Source organism: Diorhabda sublineata, chromosome 11, assembly GCF_026230105.1.
Source record: "Diorhabda sublineata isolate icDioSubl1.1 chromosome 11, icDioSubl1.1, whole genome shotgun sequence".
In the NCBI taxonomy this organism is placed as follows: Eukaryota; Metazoa; Arthropoda; class Insecta; order Coleoptera; family Chrysomelidae; genus Diorhabda; species Diorhabda sublineata.
The window spans coordinates 3,473,689-3,501,660 of NC_079484.1; the positions used below are offsets into that span (position 1 = coordinate 3,473,689).

Genomic DNA, 27,972 nt, shown 5'->3' on the forward strand with positions numbered 1-27,972 from the left:
TGGCGGAGAAAGACGTATCAATATAATGAATTTAATTGTCAATAGAACCATGAATTAGATGAAATTTCTATCTTGCAGTATAAATATTTATAAATACCATTTGACTAATGGTTAATAATAAAATGTAATTATTATAAATTTCAAAAGAAAAGGAATAAAAATGGCGGATCCTAACATCTTATATAAAAAGAAAATGAGATGATTGGAATTAAATAGTAGAACTAAATATTCATTCCAAATATAAATTCATCAGTTTCCAAATATACTCAAGTTATAATAAAAAATTTTAAATTATAGATATGCGTATATGCTGACGATTATTGCGTTTACGTTGAAAAATTCTCCAGTAGATGGCAGTTCAAGACAATGGTTAATAATTTTATTTTTAGAATAAAGTTCTGAGTAATATGATTTATCTTGTTGTAAAACATTCTTATAGGCATAGAGACAAATCCAAAACATTGTACATCCATTAATTATACAAATAAAGGTACTCTTAAAAACAAGGATCAAAAATGGCGAAGCATAACATCTTATAAAGTTGATAGGAAAATTTTAAAATACTTTTTTTTCTTCTCCAATGGCAAATTTAGCAATTTCAAAATGTGACTAAATCATTAAAGCCAATTTTGAAAAATACAAAAAAGGTAAAGGTTTTACTCTTTTGATCGGGCTGATACAGGAGACTCTTACTCCCAGGCGCGATCCCACTACTACACGACGCGGGGACTTTTGGCTGCTGAGTTTCCTCCCTGGCCCGGTTCGCCCCTCATTGGCTGACCTGGCCACCCCAGACTCCTCCAGGGTGCCCATATCGACGCCATGTTTAGTGTGGACACCCGGTCGACGTAAGAAATCCTACACCAGAACTCCCAACCTCAAGCAATCCTCTATACCCGGCCTCCAACGTAGCTAGATTACAGGAGACGCCACACTCCCAGCCTCTAAATATTTACGAAACACGCTTCAGGTTTTACAAATTGACTAAAATGAAACAATTTTCTTTTACTTCCTAGATTATTCATGTTTTCCACGATAATTTTTAAAAATTCTAGGTCTCTGTTTAGAAAAATATGTAAAAATTTACGGTTTGACCTACTTTTAAGAACAAATTGTTACGCAAATAAATTGATTTCGACATAATTTTCGCTTTAACTGAGGAAATGTTTTGAGTTATTATTTTACTTTAGAGTTTTGTGATGACTGATGACAAAAAGGCGTCAAGTAGTTGGATTATAATATATAAAGAAAAAGTTATTTCTGTTTCCAGTAACTGAAACCATATAATCAATCATTGTGACCTTTTATTGAAAACCTTCACCATCGATGCAACATCTTTCTGTAAATCTTCACATTTTAATGACTGAGATTATACCATCTCCACCATGATTTGTGATTTGATAACATTAATATTCAATTACTTTACCTGAATAATATAATAATGAGGATTGATATGAGATAATATATTAGATTCTCTATATTTTTGTGACAATTTTTTAAACTCCCCTTTAAGCATACTTGTTCAAAGCACCTCGTAGAACTAGAAGTAGTTTGGGTAAACCAATATACAAAATATATTTCCAAATCTTTTTTTAATCAAGAGCCAACAGGCATGTTCATGTATATATTTTCATAACGCATTTCAAATTGAAAAGTTAATGAAAGAAATTCTAATTGGACTAATATAAAGGTGTTAATTGACACACTTAACTGACTTTTAGGAAACAATTGAATCAATAATCTTTTAATCTTTAATAGAGTCGTTGACCTAACACATCCACACTGATTGTATAATAACAGAGGTTAATTTTAAACTCAAGAGAAATCTTATTTACTTTGTTTATCATATTTCGATCGCTAGTGAATTAAATTAATAAACGTCTATTTATTCCATACCGTCGGTTTTTAATGAATAAAGAGTGGGAGTATATTAAAAAACAACAACAAATAATCCATTGAACAAAACAACTTTTTTCTGTATAGTCTGTTTGAGGGCAATCACCCCGAAATTAACAAGACGAAGAAACAATAAGGTTAGGTTTACCACAGAATATGGCAGAGTTAGTTTTACAAAATTGTTCTAATCGATCAGCTGATATAATGTTTTGTTATTTGTTTAATCAAAATTAATTAGATTTCTTCCTGAATTGCATTTTTTATACAGGGTAGATAGAAGGAAAACAATCTTTGCATGTGAAAAGTATACATCGAAATGCGTTATAAAGATGGCGCCACATGCGTTATATTTACTACATTATTTTTTACAACGTAACGTGCTAAATTTTCAATAACTGCACCAGTAGTAATCTATCGTATACAATTTATTTCCCATAAGACAAACTCCTCCTTCTCTGTAGCCTCCATAAATTTCAGGTATATAAATAATATTATACAGTAGTTGATAGCAAACATCCGCTTTTTTTGTTTGAAACGAAATAATAAAGTAAAACAATACCCTTACAAAGATAATTACGTTAATAAATCATTTCAAAGAATCAACACCAACTCTTGCTATTATGCAAGCGAAATAAATAAATGCGAATACGCACCTTTTGAAATATTCCTAAGCAACCTTTAAAATAAATATCAAATATTTGTATGTTTTGAATATAATCGCTTTGGTGATATTCAGATGATAAGTCACAAGCATTTCAAAAGAATTATTAATTAATTCGCGTAGTCCAGTCCAGTAATTAATTACAATAGAATTAATATTAAAAAGAGAGAGGGAGAGAGATAGAAGCTTGTTCAAGTAGGCCCGAATTGCTGATAGACAAAGTAAAAACATTGTTATACTACTCTCCATCTCTCTCTACTCTTTATTCTGATTGGATCTAACAAGATTTAGTTCAATACCCAGTAGAAAGAGATAGAGATCTCTTTTCCGATAATACAATTCTGCTCTCTCCATCTTTAATATTCAATTGAGATCACGTGTTACAATTGTGACATTGTTTAGCTTTTGTAATCAGGTATTAAAGCAAGTGTTTGGTGTTCAGCGCTATATTCGACATTGCACTAATTTAAGAGAAAACTCCAGTTGAAATTATACCACGTGACCTTATTTGACGCACTAAACCAGCGTCGAGTGTCGACATGAAATTGCGTCTTAACAGCAAAGAAATTAGTAGGATGATTAGTCGTAATCATAATCAAAGAAATATTGTAAGAAATGATAAGTTATTTTAATAAAATCGTTGTTAACGCCGTTTTTAAATTTAAAATCTCCTGAAAATAAAATTAGATAATAAACGCTTCTTTAAATTATGAAATTTGAAGTTCCGTTCTTCGTACTTCGTCGGGCTTGCCGATCACCGTTCGCCTATAGAGAACAATCAACATATGATTAGTATCATGTGACTAGTAATAACAAATTTGATTGGATCTTCCTATAAGCTATAGTCTTAACGAACGACCGTTGTTCAGTTCATGTTAGGGATGGCGATTCTTTGTAAAAAAGATCGATTTTTATGTCGATTCGAATCGTAACCTGATGAATCGATTCATAAACAAATGGAAGTTTAAAAGATCGATTACTAAAAAATTTATTCGATGATAAAAATTATTTTTATTACCATATCAAAGTATCAGATCAGACTTTTATTTTGTAAATAACATCAAAATATGTTATCAATAGATTGGGAATTATCAATAGAAGTTATTGATCTATTGTAATTGTAAACACGAAAGAGAATTGCTGAATAACGATTAGTCTCATCTCTTGTTATGGCCTTGAAATAAAAATACCAAATGAACAAGGTTGACGGTTCTTATAAACACAATTTTTACAAAGAAATACAGAGTAATTCCTACAAGTACTATTTAAATCTAAATCTTACTTTGTTACTTGAGATTTTAGTATTCAAATATGTCTTATCAATCCGATTGATGAACATTAAGAAATATATAACGATTACGTAATACGTCGAACTAAGATACGAGGTGTAATTGAAAAATAAGTTGAATGATTTCATTCAAAATAAAATGAAATATTTTGTTGTTCTATTTGAAACGAGCTATGACCTCATAATAGAAGGAAAGGATGAATTTGATATCCGATTTTTGTTGACGGTCCTATTTAGAGGAATATTAGTCACTGTTTTTCTTAATACCTACGTCAAGTTGCAGGTTGCCCCAAGAGGATTATGTTCGGATATATATCCTCGGTGTCAGTATGTTTGAAAAGATTTTGAAAAGATGAAAAGAAAAGAAAAAAAGCTGTTCGAAGTTTTTTCTTATTAATTTCAAAAAATTACAAGCGTTTTTAAAAAATTTATGGCTGCAATCAATTTAACTTACGTACAGAGCTTTCCACGACAGAATATTGTGAAAAATTCCTCGTTTAAATCAAATCAAGAAACAATAGAATTTTGAATTTGCGCCTACGATAAACGTGTGCTTTCATGACAAAGATTTGTCATTCTGCAATAAAAATACTCATAATAATGCCATGCATGCTATTTAACCATCAAATTATAGTCTATGTTTACAAATACTTTTCGTGTTGTGTATTTACTTGGTTGATTGGGAATGATGCCATTTATAAAATGTTGTAACAATGCATCAAGATGCATCTTGTAGGGGGGAATGTTCATTATATTATATCTAATATAAATACTAGGAGCTATTATACACATTATATAGTATGCCAAACTACTTTTAAGTTGTAAAGTAAAAATGGATTGGTTGAGGGTGAGTTGAAATCTTTTTTTGAGATAAATTTACTCATTCTATTGATGAGTCACTTACAAAATTTTTGCATTTCAATCAAAGAGCTATTCCATATTGGATTTTAAATTAAATTAAATTAAAAAATGATTTTGAACAAACATATTTTATTAAAAAAAGCATAAAATGAAGAAATTGAGTGGAAAAATGATTTTCAACAAACCTATTTTATCAAAAAAGCATAAAATAGAAAAATTAAGTGAAAAAATGATTTTGAACAAACATATTTTATTAAAAAAGCATAAAATAAAGGAATTAAGTGAAAAAATGATTTTAAACAAAAATATTTCATCAAAAAAGCATAAAATAAAGAAATTAAGTGAAAAAATTATTTTGAACAAACACAATTCATTAAAAAAGTATAAAATAAAGAAATTAAGTGAAATAATGATTTTGAACAAACATATTTTATCAAAATAGCATTAAATAAAGAAATTAAGTGAAAAAATTATTTTGAACAAACATAATTCATTAAAAAAGCATAAAATAAAGAAATTAAGTGAAAAAATGATTTTGAACAAACATATTTTATTAAAAAAACCATAGAATAAAGAAATTAAGTGAAAAAATGATTTTGAACAAACATATTTTATCAAAAAAGTATAAAATAAAGGAATTAAGTGAAAAAATGATTTTGAACAAACACAATTCATTAAAAAAGTATAAAATAAAGAAATTAAGTGAAATAATGATTTTGAACAAACATATTTTATTAAAAAAGCATAAAATAAAGAAATTAAGTGAAAAAATTATTTTGAACAAACACAATTATTAAAAAAGTATAAAATAAAGAAATTAAGTGAAATAATGATTTTGAACAAACATATTTTATTAAAAAAGCATAAAATAAAGGAATTAAGTGAAAAAATGATTTTAAACAAAAATATTTCATCAAAAAAGCATAAAATAAAGAAATTAAGTGAAAAAATTATTTTGAACAAACACAATTCATTAAAAAAGTATAAAATAAAGAAATTAAGTGAAATAATGATTTTGAACAAACATATTTTATCAAAATAGCATTAAATAAAGAAATTAAGTGAAAAAATTATTTTGAACAAACATAATTCATTAAAAAAGCATAAAATAAAGAAATTAAGTGAAAAAATGATTTTGAACAAACATATTTTATTAAAAAAACCATAAAATAAAGAAATTAAGTGAAAAAATGATTTTGAACAAACATATTTTATCAAAAAAGTATAAAATAAAGGAATTAAGTGAAAAAATGATTTTGAACAAACACAATTCATTAAAAAAGTATAAAATAAAGAAATTAAGTGAAATAATGATTTTGAACAAACATATTTTATTAAAAAAGCATAAAATAAAGAAATTAAGTGAAAAAATTATTTTGAACAAACATATTTTATCAAAATAGCATTAAATAAAGAAATTAAGTGAAAAAATTATTTTGAACAAACATAATTCATTAAAAAAGCATTAAATAGAGAAATTAAGTGAAAAAATTATTTTGAACAAACATATTTTATCAAAATAGCATTAAATAAAGAAATTAAGTGAAAAAATTATTTTGAACAAACCTAATTCATTAAAAAAGCATAAAATAAAGAAATTAAGTGAAAAAATGATTTTGAACAAACATATTTTATTAAAAAACCATAAAATAAAGAAATTAAGTGAAAAAATTATTTTGAACAAACATATTTTATCAAAATAGCATTAAATAAAGAAATTAAGTGAAAAAATTATTTTGAACAAACATATTTTATGAAAATAGCATTAAATAAAGAAATTAAGTGAAAAAATTATTTTGAACAAACATAATTCATTAAAAAAGCATAAAATAAAGAAATTAAGTGAAAAAATGATTTTGAACAAACACAATTCATTAAAAAAGCATTAAATAGAGAAATTAAGTGAAAAAATTATTTTGAACAAACATATTTTATCAAAATAGCATTAAATAAAGAAATTAAGTGAAAAAATTATTTTGAACAAACCTAATTCATTAAAAAAGCATAAAATAAAGAAATTAAGTGAAAAAATGATTTTGAACAAACATATTTTATTAAAAAAACCATAAAATAAAGAAATTAAGTGAAAAAATGATTTTGAACAAACATATTTTATCAAAAAAGTATAAAATAAAGGAATTAAGTGAAAAAATGTTTTTGAACAAACATATTTTATTGAAAATGAATGAAAAAATTAAAATTTTGGCGGGAAACTTAGTAGAATTGGTATATTGTGAAGATTAAGGTAAGTACCTCTTGAAGAACCAAAAAATACGATCAAAGTATGAAATAACAAAGGTTTCTGCCGCCTTCAGCAGTATCATAATAAATTTTATTGTTATAATAGATTTTTTATATTTGAATTCTATGTAGATCATTAAATCTTTTAAAAAATTACTTTGTAAATTAAAAATAATTATCTGGCCACCACTTGATTAGATCATAAAGAGATTTCAATGCATATGGTACAAAACCATATGTACTATCAGCTTGAAGAATACGGGGGTTGCTTTTTAAATTTATTACATTAACGAAACACGATTAACAAAACTTTAATTATCCAGTTGAAAAAAAAAACGTAATCAAATGTTAGAAAGGGATCTAAATCTGGAAGACAATTCTTTTGTAAATAAACTAATTCATTAATAACGAAACCCAGTTGTTAGAGGGATAATAAGGGTTGAAAATATAATAAATAAATTGTTAGTTATTTTCGTGAAAAGTCTTTTCGTCCTTAAAATATTTAAAAAAGCTAAAGGTTAAAAACATTATTAATAAAAATTGTATAAAAATGAGTCGTGCAACATTTACATTTTCACATTTTCCATCTATTTCAACATGTTGTTGTCTGTTGATGCTAAATTGGAAAAAAACACTTTGAACGTTCACGTTTATCATTACTAAGCAAGTCGGTGGCAATTTAGGAATTGACCGAGTAAGTTATCGACAGTGAAGTTTGTACAAAACTAAAAATCACAATTGAAGACGTACGTTAGATGATTTTTTTGTAATTTTAAAAAAGGCCTTACTCAACATCAATGCATAGAATTGCTTCGTGCAACTTTTGGCAATGCAGCTCCATCAGAGAAGAAGAAATTATGATTACCGAAGATCGGCATGTGACTTACAGACAGTCTTCTTTTCCTTCAAGATTTATTGAAGATATTTCATTACTTATTCATGGAATTGCTCTTCTAGTGCTTAACCGTGTCGATATAATATGTTTTCCTTTCTTTCTAGTTAAGTTTGATTTGCATGTGGATGTGGATCAGTTATGGAGCACCTCAAGGTGAAAAAGAAGTTAAAATAATCAGTCAAACCAATGAAATAACGCCAGAAGGAGGTTATAAATGGAGGTAAACGATGATATTTATCATTTGTATTTTATTTTTCTTAAAAAAATTATAAACCTTATGCCTCTTTCATTAAATGAAACAAAAATATTATCTGATGATAAGTATAAAAATTGCAGGGTACATGTTTACTCCTCTTGCTGTTGGTGTGATTTCGAGGGTCGTTGTTTCAACTCTTGTCACACTCCTGCATATAGTGGGACCTAAATTTATCTTATTACTAGGTGAAACATCAACAAAAATTAAAGCAGGCATCACTAAATAATGAATCATTTTGTTAACCGTACTTGCCTGTGAATTATTAAAAAAACTATCCAGCAAAGGAGCCAGATAACCATAAATTTTCCATACAAGTAACTAGATGTACACTCAAGGTGCCTTCTATCAGAGCTATGACAGATATCTACTACTCGTCTTCCAGTTCTAGAAGCCAATCAATTAAAGCATTTTGTACGAATCATTATTATTTGTAATACTGAGTGTACAATATTTCTTTTTTCCTTCCCATGGAATCTAAACTAACTTTTAATACTTTTTGGATCTGTCGGTATCAATTCCGAAGCTACTTTTTAGAGTGATCTATCCAGAAAGTTTTCCTACTCTTTCTTAAAGGAAATAACCACATATGAAAGTTATGTCTGTGATCTGTATACGTAATTTACTCAAAAACCGGAAAACGAATTCTTACGTAGTTTCCACCAATAGATAGAGTGTTTCATGAGGAACATTTTGGTGTTTCATATGTCAAGGTTTCGTTATGGAGAATGGAAATAACCACATGTTAATAAACAATGATCTGTGCTGCTTCTGAAGCTCTGTATATACGTAAATTACTCAAAAACCGGAGAAGGGATTCTCAAGTAGTTTCCACCAATAGATAGAGTGTTTCACGGGGAACATTTTGGTGTTTCATACGTCAAGGTTTCGTTATGGAGAATGGAAATAACCACATGTTAATAAACAATGATCTGTGCTGCTTCTGAAGCTCTGTATATACGTAAATTACTCAAAAACCGGAGAAGGGATTCTCACGTAGTTTCCACCAATAGATAGAGTGTTTCACGAGGAACATTTTGGTGTTTCATATGTCAAGATTTCATTTTGGGGAATGGAAATAACCACAAGTTAATAGACAATGATCTGTGCTGCTCCTGCAGCTATGTATATACGTAAATTACTCAAAAACCGGAGAAGGGATTCTCACGTAGTTTCCACCAATAGATAGAGTGTTTCACGAGAAACATTTTGGTGTTTCATATGTCAAGATTTCATTTTGGGGAATGGAAATAACCACAAGTTAATAGACAATGATCTGTGCTGCTCCTGCAGCTATGTATATACGTAAATTACTCAAAAACCGGAGAAGGGATTCTCACGTAGTTTCCACCAATAGATAGAGTATTTTATGAGGAGCATTTTGGTGTTTCATATGACAAGGTTTCGTTATGGTGAATGGAAATAACCACATGTTAATAAAAAATGATCTGTGCTGCTTCTGTAGCTCTGTATATACGTAAATTACTCAAAAACCGGAGAAGGGATTCTCACGTAGTTTCCACCAATAGATAGAGTGTTTCACGAGAAACATTTTGGTGTTTCATATGTCAAGATTTCATTTTGGGGAATGGAAATAACCACAAGTTAATAGACAATGATCTGTGCTGCTCCTGCAGCTATGTATATACGTAAATTACTCAAAAACCGGAGAAGGGATTCTCACGTAGTTTCCACCAATAGATAGAGTGTTTCACGAGGAACATTTTGGTGTTTCATATGTCAAGATTTCATTTTGGAGAATGGAAATAACCACAAGTTAATAGACAATGATCTGTGCTGCTCCTGCAGCTATGTATATACGTAAATTACTCAAAAACCGGAGAAGGGATTCTCACGTAGTTTCCACCAATAGATAGAGTGTTTCACGAGAAACATTTTGGTGTTTCATATGTCAAGATTTCATTTTGGGGAATGGAAATAACCACAAGTTAATAGACAATGATCTGTGCTGCTCCTGCAGCTATGTATATACGTAAATTACTCAAAAACCGGAGAAGGGATTCTCACGTAGTTTCCACCAATAGATAGAGTATTTTATGAGGAGCATTTTGGTGTTTCATATGACAAGGTTTCGTTATGGTGAATGGAAATAACCACATGTTAATAAAAAATGATCTGTGCTGCTTCTGTAGCTCTGTATATACGTAAATTACTCAAAAACCGGAGAAGGGATTCTCACGTAGTTTCCACCAATAGATAGAGTGTTTCACGAGAAACATTTTGGTGTTTCATATGTCAAGATTTCATTTTGGGGAATGGAAATAACCACAAGTTAATAGACAATGATCTGTGCTGCTCCTGCAGCTATGTATATACGTAAATTACTCAAAAACCGGAGAAGGGATTCTCACGTAGTTTCCACCAATAGATAGAGTGTTTCACGAGGAACATTTTGGTGTTTCATATGTCAAGATTTCATTTTGGAGAATGGAAATAACCACAAGTTAATAGACAATGATCTGTGCTGCTCCTGCAGCTATGTATATACGTAAATTACTCAAAAACCGGAGAAGGGATTCTCACGTAGTTTCCACCAATAGATAGAGTGTTTCACGAGAAACATTTTGGTGTTTCATATGTCAAGATTTCATTTTGGGGAATGGAAATAACCACAAGTTAATAGACAATGATCTGTGCTGCTCCTGCAGCTATGTATATACGTAAATTACTCAAAAACCGGAGAAGGGATTCTCACGTAGTTTCCACCAATAGATAGAGTATTTTATGAGGAGCATTTTGGTGTTTCATATGACAAGGTTTCGTTATGGTGAATGGAAATAACCACATGTTAATAAAAAATGATCTGTGCTGCTTCTGTAGCTCTGTATATACGTAAATTACTCAAAAACCGGAGAAGGGATTCTCACGTAGTTTCCACCAATAGATAGAGTGTTTCACGAGAAACATTTTGGTGTTTCATATGTCAAGATTTCATTTTGGGGAATGGAAATAACCACAAGTTAATAGACAATGATCTGTGCTGCTCCTGCAGCTATGTATATACGTAAATTACTCAAAAACCGGAGAAGGGATTCTCACGTAGTTTCCACCAATAGATAGAGTGTTTCACGAGAAACATTTTGGTGTTTCATATGTCAAGATTTCATTTTGGGGAATGGAAATAACCACAAGTTAATAGACAATGATCTGTGCTGCTCCTGCAGCTATGTATATACGTAAATTACTCAAAAACCGGAGAAGGGATTCTCACGTAGTTTCCACCAATAGATAGAGTATTTTATGAGGAGCATTTTGGTGTTTCATATGACAAGGTTTCGTTATGGTGAATGGAAATAACCACATGTTAATAAAAAATGATCTGTGCTGCTTCTGTAGCTCTGTATATACGTAAATTACTCAAAAACCGGAGAAGGGATTCTCACGTAGTTTCCACCAATAGATAGAGTGTTTCACGAGAAACATTTTGGTGTTTCATATGTCAAGATTTCATTTTGGGGAATGGAAATAACCACAAGTTAATAGACAATGATCTGTGCTGCTCCTGCAGCTATGTATATACGTAAATTACTCAAAAACCGGAGAAGGGATTCTCACGTAGTTTCCACCAATAGATAGAGTGTTTCACGAGGAACATTTTGGTGTTTCATATGTCAAGATTTCATTTTGGAGAATGGAAATAACCACAAGTTAATAGACAATGATCTGTGCTGCTCCTGCAGCTATGTATATACGTAAATTACTCAAAAACCGGAGAAGGGATTCTCACGTAGTTTCCACCAATAGATAGAGTGTTTCACGAGAAACATTTTGGTGTTTCATATGTCAAGATTTCATTTTGGGGAATGGAAATAACCACAAGTTAATAGACAATGATCTGTGCTGCTCCTGCAGCTATGTATATACGTAAATTACTCAAAAACCGGAGAAGGGATTCTCACGTAGTTTCCACCAATAGATAGAGTATTTTATGAGGAGCATTTTGGTGTTTCATATGACAAGGTTTCGTTATGGTGAATGGAAATAACCACATGTTAATAAAAAATGATCTGTGCTGCTTCTGTAGCTCTGTATATACGTAAATTACTCAAAAACCGGAGAAGGGATTCTCACGTAGTTTCCACCAATAGATAGAGTGTTTCACGAGAAACATTTTGGTGTTTCATATGTCAAGATTTCATTTTGGGGAATGGAAATAACCACAAGTTAATAGACAATGATCTGTGCTGCTCCTGCAGCTATGTATATACGTAAATTACTCAAAAACCGGAGAAGGGATTCTCACGTAGTTTCCACCAATAGATAGAGTGTTTCACGAGGAACATTTTGGTGTTTCATATGTCAAGATTTCATTTTGGAGAATGGAAATAACCACAAGTTAATAGACAATGATCTGTGCTGCTCCTGCAGCTATGTATATACGTAAATTACTCAAAAACCGGAGAAGGGATTCTCACGTAGTTTCCACCAATAGATAGAGTGTTTCACGAGAAACATTTTGGTGTTTCATATGTCAAGATTTCATTTTGGGGAATGGAAATAACCACAAGTTAATAGACAATGATCTGTGCTGCTCCTGCAGCTATGTATATACGTAAATTACTCAAAAACCGGAGAAGGGATTCTCACGTAGTTTCCACCAATAGATAGAGTATTTTATGAGGAGCATTTTGGTGTTTCATATGACAAGGTTTCGTTATGGTGAATGGAAATAACCACATGTTAATAAAAAATGATCTGTGCTGCTTCTGTAGCTCTGTATATACGTAAATTACTCAAAAACCGGAGAAGGGATTCTCACGTAGTTTCCACCAATAGATAGAGTGTTTCACGAGAAACATTTTGGTGTTTCATATGTCAAGATTTCATTTTGGGGAATGGAAATAACCACAAGTTAATAGACAATGATCTGTGCTGCTCCTGCAGCTATGTATATACGTAAATTACTCAAAAACCGGAGAAGGGATTCTCACGTAGTTTCCACCAATAGATAGAGTATTTTATGAGGAGCATTTTGGTGTTTCATATGACAAGGTTTCGTTATGGTGAATGGAAATAACCACATGTTAATAAAAAATGATCTGTGCTGCTTCTGTAGCTCTGTATATACGTAATTTGCTCAGAAGCCAGAAAACGGATTAATACGTAGTTTCCACCAATAGATAAAGTGTTTCATGAGGAACATTTTGATGTTTCATATGTCAAGGTTTCGTTATGGTGAATGGAAATAAATACAAGTTAATAGACAATGATCTGTGCTGCTTCTGTAGCTCTGTATAAACGTTAATTTATTCAAAAACCGGAGAACGGATTCTCACGTAGTTTTCTATTTGTATTAGCCTCTTTATTCCATATGATTCCTGTATGACTAGGAGCCCAGACTGAACTTTAATCTTGATATATTTGAGTAGATGTTTCATTAATTGCTATCTAGCTATCATAATTAACCTTATTTAACAATTCTCATAGTTGCTTTCCAAGTTCATATCGATTTCTAGTGTTTCTGCATGTACCAGCCTTAAATATTCCCACGCCAGCTTCTTCGCTGTTTTTTTTTAAATCAATTGATACTATTAAAAAAATTAGTTGCTGCACCTCCTTTCCTACTCTTCTATTTTACTCAACAACGCAGTAACGTTTCATTTTATGCTTATTTTCTTATCATTTCACCGATGAGACTCATTTGATGAGGTAGGACCTTAATCACTGAATTCTAAAACTCTCATTGGCTGTACTTTACTACTAGAATAACATCTTGGACTGATCTATCTATCACCAGATGAATTGGTTTGGCATATGTGATGAATTTAAGTTCTACCAGTTCCGTTAAAGGATATACTACTAATTTTTTTAGAACGAAGATTTCCCTAGTGCTCAACTGGTCCCAAAATGATGATCTACATTCATAACAGAATTTCCAGGTTATATTTCGAGTCCTACAATCTCTTCTGCTTTTATAAATTATTTTAATAGTTGCCAGAATGACTATAAACTCAAGCTCCATTTCCTGGTGCTAAATTTTATCGTTAACTTTGAAGACGCTTCTGATCTGTGACAGATTGCACTTCTAAAACAGATGCTTGAGATGTACCAATTTTTTATGGATTAAACTTTGCATAAAATTTGATAAACCGTACTACGTATTCATCAACTAAATTGTAGAGTTACAGTATTGAAAAGAATATTAAACGTCGTGACATCGCTACTGTTATAAATAAACAGTGTGAAAATATGTTTGACATTCAAAGAAATGTCTTTCTTCGAATCCAGAGGACATTAATCGTCTCCTCGTGATGTTAAGTAAATAATGATCAATAGAGAAAATTAGAGGTTGCAAAGAATATAATGATTACCTTGTAACGCATAACTTATTAGTAAACACGTCGTGTTATGAAACATGATTTTTTTTATCTATTTTTATCCATGCAGTAATAGAAAATAAAAGTTTAACGAAGTAATAATGAATATTTTTCAAAATCTAGCTAACAAAAACAATAAATAATTAGATTAGAAAAAATAATTAGAAGAACTGCTTTATTAAACAGTTTTTTAACTAAATATTAGCGAAAATTATGGTAAATTTTGTTGTAAAATATTGTAAATGTTGTATATTGTTATCTAAACACTTCCTTTTGTAAATTGAAAAGACTTGTAATTCATATACTAAAATTGTTTGACCTGTAATTTATGTTATTTTGTTTTCCAATAGTTTTTAACACCTAATTTTAATTTATAATGTTTAAGCTAATTTGTTGGCGATAGATTTCTGAAAAAACGTACTTACGAAGACTAAATCGAAAAGACCTTCGTATTTTTCACACTTTTCGTTTTTCAAATTGCAACCTGAAAAGAATGACCGCTTACCAAAAACTTTCGATTCACTTTATGTCATAAAAACAACAATCCTTTATTAAAAAATTTCGCTGTGGGTTGAAAAAGGATGTAGTAGTACATGTTGAAGATCCATCGATCTAATGCATACATCAGATAATGGCAACTGGCTCGATTGATAGTAATTTTCAAGTTTTTCCAAAGCTCGTTTGACTTTTCGATGATAAACTCAAGTTTGAAGTAATTTTAGTCTTTCAAAAATTTGTTATTCGTATATATCTGAATAAAATGTCTTGATTGATATCATTGATTATTTTTTTTTAGTTTTGAAGCTGATAATGGTATAAAAGCGGACGAAACTGGTACTTTGAAAAAAACCAACGACCCAGAGAATCCCAATGTAATAGTCGCTCAAGGTAGTTACGAATACACGGACAAAGAGGGTAAAAAAATCGCCCTGACCTACGTAGCAGACGACGAAGGCGGATTCCAACCACAAGGAGATCATTTACCAACACCTCCTCCGATCCCACCAAATATTCAAAGAGCTCTCGATTATATAGCATCGCAACCATCAACTACGGAACGAAGCGGCAGAAAATAGAGGAACTGAAGCAATAAATCTCATTTCGAAATATTGATACTCTGTGATATACCTAAAAGATTATTTCCCATCGAGAATTTGGTATTATTTGAACACCGACACGGATTACGGCCATTTTACGACCTGGTATATGATTTTATTTTCAAATTTGAGAGATAATCGTATTCATTAATAACAAATTAATACTATTATCTCAATATTTTGAAGAATAAATATTTAATATTGTAATTATATTTGTGAATAAATGCTTCAACAATTATAATTCTCATCTTTTACTTAAGATCATAAAAATATGATAGGAGTCATTAAATGTCTCTACGCCTCGCTGATTTTCCACCTTTCCTCTTCTTAGGTCATCTTCCACCAAATAAAATTGAAGAAAATTATGAAATTAACAATAACTAAAAACAGAATGGAATGCAAATCCATTTAGACCCAATTCATGTCATCCTATCACAAAAAAATCAGTTTTACTGTTAGAGCTATCCTAAGATCCTGAATTTAGATGTTTAGCTATACAACAAGCAAAAACTGCATTACGAGAAAATAATTATCTCGAAAAAATGGTAAAGAAAAGAATAAATAAACACTATAATCAATAAAACAACTATAAAATTATTTTAATAAATTTATCAATCTAAATCATGACGTTGTCGAAATATTTTACCAAACTAAAGTCGAAATCAACTAAAAAAAGAAGAAGAAATATTATACATTAGGTACCTTGTATTTATTGTGATGTTGTTTACATGGTACAGTCACCTCAATATTTAGAAAGAAGATTAAAAAGTCATCAATGCGATTGAAGCCATGGAATATCAAAGAAAACATATAATCGATTTTTAGAATTCGAAAATTCTTAAAACAGATTCAAATAGAAGAAAAAGAAGAGGTTAGGTTAGGTTAACATAACATAACCTACGAGATTGATCAAGGTCATCATTAAATATGCACTAAAGTAGAAGAAAATTAGACAATATTTACGTAAATTTAATTTTTCTTCTGGGTTAATATTTTTGTCTTTCTTATTTATTCATTAAGTGATCCGGCAAACGTTGTTTTGCCATATAAATTATTTCTAGGACATTCTTTTTGTTCAATAAAAACTCGTGCATGCTTGGCAAATCCAATGAGTTCGATAATTCACAGCTTCGTTGGCTTCGCATCGATATATTTGACACCAAGTCTCTTGTGTCTTGTATGTGTACGTCGTGAAATTTGCATGATCTTCGTGCTCTAATATCTTGCATGACTCTAGATTTGATTGTTCTACGACTTAAATGTTAGGTACAATATGTACAGGTACGGTAATGGTCGTTGTTGGCGGCAGCTCATACATGTGTTTATTTTAATAATTAACTAAGAGAAAAAACTGTCTTCTGCTGGAGTTTTCTTGTGGAAGTGGATAATTCGTATGTTAATTCAAGTGGAATGTATCGTTTCTTTTGAAAGAACGTTTTTATAAAACTATTTTGATATTTTAACTTCTCCTAGCGTTTTGAACATTGGAGAAATCTAGTAGGAGATGTAAGGTACTTACCTATATACTTTATTAAATTTGTTGTTCGCGTGTAAAGAGTTTTTTGTACCGTAACTAAATTTTACTGAATTTTACTTCGTTGTCTTGGACTAAAATTAAATTGTTTACGAATGAATTTCTTTCTTCCCATACTCAATAAAGTAAATCGTAAAAAAAAATAATAAATAACAGAAATTTATTGTATTTTTTACGAGCTTATTCTTTTTAGAGACAAAGTATTAAAAAATATTACATCGTAATATATAAAGTTTCAAAAAATTACCCAACTTGTATACTTTCTGTGATGATTGATATCATCTATGTTCTTATATAATCGCTGCAATTCTAACAGAGCTGATTATCCAGTGTCCAAGGCAGTTGTGGGACTATGGATATCAAACATCAAAATGTGTACTAGCTCTAATATATATTCCCAGCTTTCGAATAACTATGTACTCATCGTCAGGGACTGAAATTATGAAAATTACTGACATAACTTATTCGAGAATTGCAGTAGAATGATTTTATCTATGGAATTTTTAATTCATTTGATTAAAAAATGACAATGGGCATAAATATGAAGTGTGTTGATAGTTATCTCAATCATTTCTTTAGAAAAAGAACCCTAAATACTTTTTATTCTCTTTTTTTTAATATATTTTTCAGCTCTTCTATAATTATTCTCTGTTTCATCAACATAACCTCAAATTTGTATTTGTTTTATTATTAAAATTTCATAAACTGGGTTTCCATTCGGCTGGATTATTTACATGTTGCAATTTCTCTTTTAGTTTATCATCTTTCAACTTTTCTTTGACTTTTAGTTCATCATATCGAAGCTGAGATTATAAATGAGGTAGAGCAAACTGGAAGAGGATATCGAATGGAAAATAAAGAAATAAAAATAGTAGCTGATGACGCAGTGATCATCTTAGAAGACGAAGATAACTTACAAAGGCTACTGTATAGGTTTGAACAACTAGCGGAAGGTTTTAAGATGCAAACTAGTAATAGAAATCCAAAGAAAGACTACCAGGAACACAGTTAGAATATACAAGATCTGTGTGAGACCAGTAATGACATACTCTATAGAGACCAGAGTAGAAAACATCGTAAATAAACGGTTTATAAAAACTATCGGCGAAGGGAATAGACAGACTACGTTGACAGAATGTCAGATGACAGGTTGTCAAAGATTGAAAAAATCGAATACATCAGCACGACCACCTACAAGATGGTCTTCAGCTACAGCTAGTCAAACACAGGACTAAGTCCTGACGTACGATGAAAAAGAAGAAGAAGATATCGAAGTTTTTCTTTATCTTTTTCTTCGTGCTACTTCTTTTTTTTTAATTTTGTACTTGAACGGTTGTAAATAAATTTTTTAATTTTGCTAAAATTTGTTAATTTCTCATTTTTTCCATCGTTTTATCATATTTACTGCTTTCTTATCAATTATATGTTCATTTCGTAACGTTTCTTAGTCCCATCCATCGTTGTCTGGTTCATATTTTATAATTTTTTCAGAGTTTAATGAAATACGAATAATATTTATAAATTTTGTGAAATTAATGAAAATGCGTGTAGTCAGTTTTATAAAAAGTATTTTGAAGTATAAATTTATAAAAAATGCAACTAGAAATCAATTATAATTTTAAAAAACATCGTCGCATTATCAAAGAATCTAATTTTTGTTAATATTGACTAACGTATGTAATAAACATTACATGGCTTTCAATAAATTGTTGTAATAGTAATATTTACTTAACTCTGTCGAACACAAAGAAAAAAGGCTAAATTATTTAACACATAAAATTTTAGATATATAAGTAGCTGATGATATTTTTTAACGATCAGTTGCATCCAACTCATTCAACAAAGTGATACATTCAGGAAAACAATGTATACAGTTTTGGTAAGAGTTTCTTCGTATTATGTTTTTATTTTTTCGTTCCTATTAAAATATATCATAGAATATCAAAAAAGAGATTATTTATTAAAACATATAAAAAATCCACAGCTCTAAATTGAAGTTAAGAGATTCAAAAATGATTTTTTTTACTTTCGGTAGAAGTTTCTCGATGGAAGTTTTCCCCTTGTGCTTCCGAATAAGTTCCCATATTATCTCTAAATTTATCTAGATGAGAAAGAAACATTTTTAGAGACATTCTGCATCCCTTGATAGAAACATTCGTAATCACGTCAGTGATCAGCTCTTCGTACTTTCCAGCTCTACAAAAATATCACTATTCAAAATTTTTTTTTATTTGAGGGCCATCAAAGATTCCAGCTTTAATTTTCGCCTCTGAAAACTTTGGAAAAAAAGCTTTATGACTCGCTTTTACAAATTGTTTAATAAGACCCAATTTAATATGCAATGGTGGCATTATATGATTTTTAAATCGACAATTGCTCAATTCGTGCTCAGTACATGCAGACCAATGTTTTTGTCGATAGTCAGCGGCATCATTTCTACTATCCCACAGGCATAGATAACCGGAGTGTTTAATATAACCACCTCGCATTCTTCTCAAAAAACATACCATTTTGAAATCACCAATAACTTTCCTCTTATATGTAACCTAACCTAACCTAACCAATAACTTTCCACTTGTATTCAATATATTTAATTGCAGCTAACTGTATTTAAATATCGTGGTAATTTTCTTTGAGATGTACGGAATTTGTTAATGGAATGGAAATTTGTTCCCATTGTATAGTCGCTTTCAGACTTTCAGTTCAACTGTCCACAAAAAGACGCCATTCAGATATATGACACGGAACACCGATTTCTTCAAATGACATTTCACGTCCACTTGTATTCAATACATTTAATTGCAGCTAACTGCATTTTAATATCGTGATAATTTTCTTTGAGATGTACGGAATTTGTTAATGGAATCAATAGAAATTTGTTCCGATTCTATAGTAGCTTTCAGTTGAACTGTCAACAAAAAGACGCCATTCAGATATATGACACGGAACACCGATTTCTTCAAATGACATTTCACGTCCACTTGTATTCAATACATTTAATTGCAGCTAACTGCATTTTAATATCGTGGTAATTTTCTTTGAGATGTACGGAATTTGTTAATGGAATCAATAGAAATTTGTTCCGATTCTATAGTAGCTTTCAGTTGAACTGTCAACAAAAAGACGCCATTCAGATATATGACACGGAACACCGATTTCTTCAAATGACATTTCACGTCCACTTGTATTCAATACATTTAATTGCAGCTAACTGCATTTTAATATCGTGATAATTTTCTTTGAGATGTACGGAATTTGTTAATGGAATCAATAGAAATTTGTTCCGATTCTATAGTAGCTTTCAGTTGAACTGTCAACAAAAAGACGCCATTCAGATATATGACACGGAACACCGATTTCTTCAAATGACATTTCACGTCCACTTGTATTCAATACATTTAATTGCAGCTAACTGCATTTTAATATCGTGGTAATTTTCTTTGAGATGTACGGAATTTGTTAATGGAATCAATAGAAATTTGTTCCGATTCTATAGTAGCTTTCAGTTGAACTGTCAACAAAAAGACGCCATTCAGATATATGACACGGAACACCGATTTCTTCAAATGACATTTCACGTCCACTTGTATTCAATACATTTAATTGCAGCTAACTGCATTTTAATATCGTGGTAATTTTCTTTGAGATGTACGGAATTTGTTAATGGAATCAATAGAAATTTGTTCCGATTCTATAGTAGCTTTCAGTTGAACTGTCAACAAAAAGACGCCATTCAGATATATGACACGGAACACCGATTTCTTCAAATGACATTTCACGTCCACTTGTATTCAATACATTTAATTGCAGCTAACTTCATTTTAATATCGTGATAATTTTCTTTGAGATGTACGGAATTTGTTAATGGAATCAATAGAAATTTGTTCCGATTCTATAGTAGCTTTCAGTTGAACTGTCAACAAAAAGACGCCATTCAGATATATAACACGGAACACCGATTTCTTCAAATGACATTTCACGTCCACTTGTATTCAATACATTTAATTGCAGCTAACTGCATTTTAATATCGTGATAATGTTCTTTGAGATGTACGGAATTTGTTAATGGAATCAATAGAAATTTGTTCCGATTCTATAGTAGCTTTCAGTTGAACTGTCAACAAAAAGACGCCATTCAGATATATGACACGGAACACCGATTCCTTCAAATGACATTTCACGTCCACTTGTATTCAATACATTTAATTGCAGCTAACTGCATTTTAATATCGTGATAATTTTCTTTGAGATGTACGGAATTTGTTAATGGAATCAATAGAAATTTGTTCCGATTCTATAGTAGCTTTCAGTTGAACTGTCAACAAAAAGACGCCATTCAGATATATGACACGGAACACCGATTTCTTCAAATGACATTTCACGTCCACTTGTATTCAATACATTTAATTGCAGCTAACTATATTTTAATATCGTGATAATTTTCTTTGAGATGTACGGAATTTGTTAATGGAATCAATAGAAATTTGTTCCGATTCTATAGTAGCTTTCAGTTGAACTGTCAACAAAAAGACGCCATTCAGATATATAACACGGAACACCGATTTCTTCAAATGACATTTCACGTCCACTTGTATTCAATACATTTAATTGCAGCTAACTGCATTTTAATATCGTGATAATGTTCTTTGAGATGTACGGAATTTGTTAATGGAATCAATAGAAATTTGTTCCGATTCTATAGTAGCTTTCAGTTGAACTGTCAACAAAAAGACGCCATTCAGATATATGACACGGAACACCGATTCCTTCAAATGACATTTCACGTCCACTTGTATTCAATACATTTAATTGCAGCTAACTGCATTTTAATATCGTGATAATTTTCTTTGAGATGTACGGAATTTGTTAATGGAATCAATAGAAATTTGTTCCGATTCTATAGTAGCTTTCAGTTGAACTGTCAACAAAAAGACGCCATTCAGATATATGACACGGAACACCGATTTCTTCAAATGACATTTCACGTCCACTTGTATTCAATACATTTAATTGCAGCTAACTATATTTTAATATCGTGATAATTTTCTTTGAGATGTACGGAATTTGTTAATGGAATCAATAGAAATTTGTTCCGATTCTATAGTAGCTTTCAGTTGAACTGTCAACAAAAAGACGCCATTCAGATATATGACACGGAACACCGATTTCTTCAAATGACATTTCACGTCCACTTGTATTCAATACATTTAATTGCAGCTAACTATATTTTAATATCGTGATAATTTTCTTTGAGATGTACGGAATTTGTTAATGGAATCAATAGAAATTTGTTCCGATTCTATAGTAGCTTTCAGTTGAACTGTCAACAAAAAGACGCCATTCAGATATATAACACGGAACACCGATTTCTTCAAATGACATTTCACGTCCACTTGTATTCAATACATTTAATTGCAGCTAACTGCATTTTAATATCGTGATAATGTTCTTTGAGATGTACGGAATTTGTTAATGGAATCAATAGAAATTTGTTCCGATTCTATAGTAGCTTTCAGTTGAACTGTCAACAAAAAGACGCCATTCAGATATATGACACGGAACACCGATTCCTTCAAATGACATTTCACGTCCACTTGTATTCAATACATTTAATTGCAGCTAACTGCATTTTAATATCGTGATAATTTTCTTTGAGATGTACGGAATTTGTTAATGGAATCAATAGAAATTTGTTCCGATTCTATAGTAGCTTTCAGTTGAACTGTCAACAAAAAGACGCCATTCAGATATATGACACGGAACACCGATTTCTTCAAATGACATTTCACGTCCACTTGTATTCAATACATTTAATTGCAGCTAACTATATTTTAATATCGTGATAATTTTCTTTGAGATGTACGGAATTTGTTAATGGAATCAATAGAAATTTGTTCCGATTCTATAGTAGCTTTCAGTTGAACTGTCAACAAAAAGACGCCATTCAGATATATGACACGGAACACCGATTTCTTCAAATGACATTTCACGTCCACTTGTATTCAATACATTTAATTGCAGCTAACTATATTTTAATATCGTGATAATTTTCTTTGAGATGTACGGAATTTGTTAATGGAATCAATAGAAATTTGTTCCGATTCTATAGTAGCTTTCAGTTGAACTGTCAACAAAAAGACGCCATTCAGATATATAACACGGAACACCGATTTCTTCAAATGACATTTCACGTCCACTTGTATTCAATACATTTAATTGCAGCTAACTGCATTTTAATATCGTGATAATGTTCTTTGAGATGTACGGAATTTGTTAATGGAATCAATAGAAATTTGTTCCGATTCTATAGTAGCTTTCAGTTGAACTGTCAACAAAAAGACGCCATTCAGATATATGACACGGAACACCGATTCCTTCAAATGACATTTCACGTCCACTTGTATTCAATACATTTAATTGCAGCTAACTGCATTTTAATATCGTGATAATTTTCTTTGAGATGTACGGAATTTGTTAATGGAATCAATAGAAATTTGTTCCGATTCTATAGTAGCTTTCAGTTGAACTGTCAACAAAAAGACGCCATTCAGATATATGACACGGAACACCGATTTCTTCAAATGACATTTCACGTCCACTTGTATTCAATACATTTAATTGCAGCTAACTATATTTTAATATCGTGATAATTTTCTTTGAGATGTACGGAATTTGTTAATGGAATCAATAGAAATTTGTTCCGATTCTATAGTAGCTTTCAGTTGAACTGTCAACAAAAAGACGCCATTCAGATATATGACACGGAACACCGATTTCTTCAAATGACATTTCACGTCCACTTGTATTCAATACATTTAATTGCAGCTAACTATATTTTAATATCGTGATAATTTTCTTTGAGATGTACGGAATTTGTTAATGGAATCAATAGAAATTTGTTCCGATTCTATAGTAGCTTTCAGTTGAACTGTCAACAAAAAGACGCCATTCAGATATATGACACGGAACACCGATTCCTTCAAATGACATTTCACGTCCACTTGTATTCAATACATTTAATTGCAGCTAACTGCATTTTAATATCGTGATAATTTTCTTTGAGATGTACGGAATTTGTTAATGGAATCAATAGAAATTTGTTCCGATTCTATAGTAGCTTTCAGTTGAACTGTCAACAAAAAGACGCCATTCAGATATATGACACGGAACACCGATTTCTTCAAATGACATTTCACGTCCACTTGTATTCAATACATTTAATTGCAGCTAACTATATTTTAATATCGTGATAATTTTCTTTGAGATGTACGGAATTTGTTAATGGAATCAATAGAAATTTGTTCCGATTCTATAGTAGCTTTCAGTTGAACTGTCAACAAAAAGACGCCATTCAGATATATGACACGGAACACCGATTTCTTCAAATGACATTTCACGTCCACTTGTATTCAATACATTTAATTGCAGCTAACTATATTTTAATATCGTGATAATTTTCTTTGAGATGTACGGAATTTGTTAATGGAATCAATAGAAATTTGTTCCGATTCTATAGTAGCTTTCAGTTGAACTGTCAACAAAAAGACGCCATTCAGATATATAACACGGAACACCGATTTCTTCAAATGACATTTCACGTCCACTTGTATTCAATACATTTAATTGCAGCTAACTGCATTTTAATATCGTGATAATGTTCTTTGAGATGTACGGAATTTGTTAATGGAATCAATAGAAATTTGTTCCGATTCTATAGTAGCTTTCAGTTGAACTGTCAACAAAAAGACGCCATTCAGATATATGACACGGAACACCGATTCCTTCAAATGACATTTCACGTCCACTTGTATTCAATACATTTAATTGCAGCTAACTGCATTTTAATATCGTGATAATTTTCTTTGAGATGTACGGAATTTGTTAATGGAATCAATAGAAATTTGTTCCGATTCTATAGTAGCTTTCAGTTGAACTGTCAACAAAAAGACGCCATTCAGATATATGACACGGAACACCGATTTCTTCAAATGACATTTCACGTCCACTTGTATTCAATACATTTAATTGCAGCTAACTATATTTTAATATCGTGATAATTTTCTTTGAGATGTACGGAATTTGTTAATGGAATCAATAGAAATTTGTTCCGATTCTATAGTAGCTTTCAGTTGAACTGTCAACAAAAAGACGCCATTCAGATATATGACACGGAACACCGATTTCTTCAAATGACATTTCACGTCCACTTGTATTCAATACATTTAATTGCAGCTAACTATATTTTAATATCGTGATAATTTTCTTTGAGATGTACGGAATTTGTTAATGGAATCAATAGAAATTTGTTCCGATTGTATAGTAGCTTTCAGTTGAACTGTCAACAAAAAGACGCCATTCAGATATATGACACGGAACACCGATTTCTTCAAATGACATTTCACGTCCACTTGTATTCAATACATTTAATTGCAGCTAACTATATTTTAATATCGTGATAATTTTCTTTGAGATGTACGGAATTTGTTAATGGAATCAATAGAAATTTGTTCCGATTCTATAGTAGCTTTCAGTTGAACTGTCAACAAAAAGACGCCATTCAGATATATGACACGGAACACCGATTTCTTCAAATGACATTTCACGTCCACTTGTATTCAATACATTTAATTGCAGCTAACTATATTTTAATATCGTGATAATTTTCTTTGAGATGTACGGAATTTGTTAATGGAATCAATAGAAATTTGTTCCGATTGTATAGTAGCTTTCAGTTGAACTGTCAACAAAAAGACGCCATTCAGATATATGACACGGAACACCGATTTCTTCAAATGACATTTCACGTCCACTTGTATTCAATACATTTAATTGCAGCTAACTATATTTTAATATCATGGTAATTTTCTTTGAGATGTACAGAATTTGTTAATGGAATCAATAGAAATTTGTTCCGATTGTATAGTAGCTTTCAGATGAATTGTCAACAAAAAGACGTCATTCAGATATATGACACGGAACACCGATTTCTTCAAATGACATTTCACGTCCTCTTGTATTCAATACATTTAATTGCAGCTAACTGCATTTTAATATCGTGGTAATTTTCTTTGAGATGTACGGAATGACATTTCACGTCATGGTAAAAACAGACGCCATCTTCCTTACTGAAGAAACAAGAAAATTCTTCATGGGGTTTTCTTTGGCGGGATATTCTAATATCAGATTTAATCACATGTTGCTAATAACTCGTTTTCGGAAGATTTAAGTCTCTTATTAAGTCATTGAGATCTTGAGATTTGATGAGGTGTCGTATTTTTGGTTCAGATTCAAAAACGAATTCATAATGTACGGATAGATATGAATCTCGTAATTGCGGGTTGCTTTGAGACAGTACAGGATTTTCTTCTGTATGTGATATTGGAGTAGATGTGGATGTTAGGTCAGGATAAGTTAAATAAATAGATAACAATGAGTGTAATGATCAATGGGTTCCCTCCAAATTCTCGGCACTGCAAACTTCATTTCCCAACACAGCCCACCACTGTAAGCTCTTAACAATTTATATAAGCTTGCATATACGAGGGTTGTTCCTGAAGTTCCTAAACACAGCTTGGCAACCTTTTTTTTATATCTTAACGATATATCTTAACGATGACTTTAGATATAGTAAAAATATTTGTTTCTTGATCATACACGTCAACTATATTCCAAAATCTACAATTTAGATGATCATTTGCGTTAAACGTATTAGAAATGATGTTATTTAACAATTTATTTGAACAAATCTTTTAGTTTTGTCTGATTATTAGGGTTAGGTATTAGATATTTGTTAATCCAACATTATATCTTGCATATCTTCAATAAAATGTAGTGAACTTGGAATTATTGTTACTTTTTAGGTTTCTGTTTCCGCTCTTGTCTGTTTATGTGCAGCCAGACCTCAAGAAGCACCCACAGAAGCAGCAACAGCTTCTAATAATGGAAAAGAACCGATTCAAATTGTATCCCAAACTGATGAAAACAACCCAGACGGAAGCTTCAATTTCAGGTAAGTCTAGTATTTGTTGAACCTCTATTTCGGTAGTTTCTATTCAAATTGGATTGTGCACACCTTCCAATAGGTTGGAAGATGCTAGGAATCGAATTAGGATTGGTTAGTTCTTTTGGAAACATCTGTATACCACGATATCAAGTAAAGTATGTCGTCTTTCCAATTCCATATGTTAGAAGGAGAATTTTTCTCACGAGAACCTTCCATTCTTCCTTTTCCATATCCACCTTCGACCATCCTGATATTAGTAACGCATTTATTTTTGGTTCATTTATGTGATATTTTTTCCAGCTTCGAAGCTGCTAATGGTATAAAATTTGAGGAAAAAGGATATTTGAAGGATGGCGCTAACGCTTCAGATAAAATTCAAGTTATAGAAGGATCTGTTTCGTACACTGACAATGAAGGAAATCCTGTAACTTTGAAGTAAGTGATCAAAATTGAAAAAAAAAACAGCTTAATATTTTCATTGTTCATTATTGACGAATTTCTTTAATACTTTAGGTTTATAGCCGATGAAAACGGCTTCCAACCGCAGGGTGATCATATTCCCAAAGCTCCTGAATCTCAGTCTCCAGCTGAAGCAAAAGCTCTTCCATCTGCAGGAACGCAACCTGCACCTGCCTCTGCTCAACCAGCTGTGCCCGCGCCAGCTGATGCTCAACCAGCTGAACCTGGACCAGATGCTGCTCAATTGGCTGAACCTGCTCCGACCGCGTAAACGGCTTGATTCCTGTACATATATTTTTTTTTATAATAAAACATTAAATACTCTCTGTTTGATAATTCAATAAACAATTTATAAAATCTTGCAAAAATCATTTTCGATCCGTAGATAAGTTCAAAATGAAGATTGAAGTCGTTTATCTACTTGAACTTCTACTAAATTAAAAATT

The 27,972-nt window shown here is 31.0% G+C and overlaps 2 protein-coding genes across 2 annotated transcripts; both read left to right on the forward strand.

Moving 5' to 3' along the window:
* The first annotated feature begins 4,620 nt into the window (after positions 1-4,620).
* On the forward strand, positions 4,621-15,771 carry LOC130450308 (endocuticle structural glycoprotein SgAbd-4-like). The gene is made up of 3 exons (XM_056788637.1): positions 4,621-4,692; positions 7,947-8,062; positions 15,230-15,771. Exons 1-3 carry the CDS (start codon positions 4,678-4,680, stop codon positions 15,507-15,509), a joined length of 411 nt encoding a protein of 136 aa, XP_056644615.1. The 5' UTR covers positions 4,621-4,677; the 3' UTR covers positions 15,510-15,771.
* A 3,122-nt stretch (positions 15,772-18,893) lies between these two features.
* Positions 18,894-27,889, forward strand: LOC130450311 (larval cuticle protein 1-like). The gene is made up of 4 exons (XM_056788640.1): positions 18,894-18,943; positions 26,925-27,073; positions 27,368-27,502; positions 27,581-27,889. The coding sequence occupies exons 1-4, from the start codon at positions 18,929-18,931 to the stop codon at positions 27,795-27,797; spliced, it is 516 nt and encodes a 171-aa protein (XP_056644618.1). The 5' UTR covers positions 18,894-18,928; the 3' UTR covers positions 27,798-27,889.
* Positions 27,890-27,972: the final 83 nt, after the last annotated feature.

Bases quoted from the DNA above. Each gene is read 5' to 3' on its own strand.
- LOC130450311 (XM_056788640.1), top strand. The intron at 27,074-27,367 runs GTAAGTCTAGTA...TATTTTTTCCAG, and splicing joins GACGGAAGCTTCAATTTCAG to CTTCGAAGCTGCTAATGGTA. The intron at 27,503-27,580 runs GTAAGTGATCAA...TTAATACTTTAG, and splicing joins GGAAATCCTGTAACTTTGAA to GTTTATAGCCGATGAAAACG.
- LOC130450308 (XM_056788637.1), top strand. The intron at 8,063-15,229 runs GTAAACGATGAT...ATTTTTTTTTAG, and splicing joins GAAGGAGGTTATAAATGGAG to TTTTGAAGCTGATAATGGTA.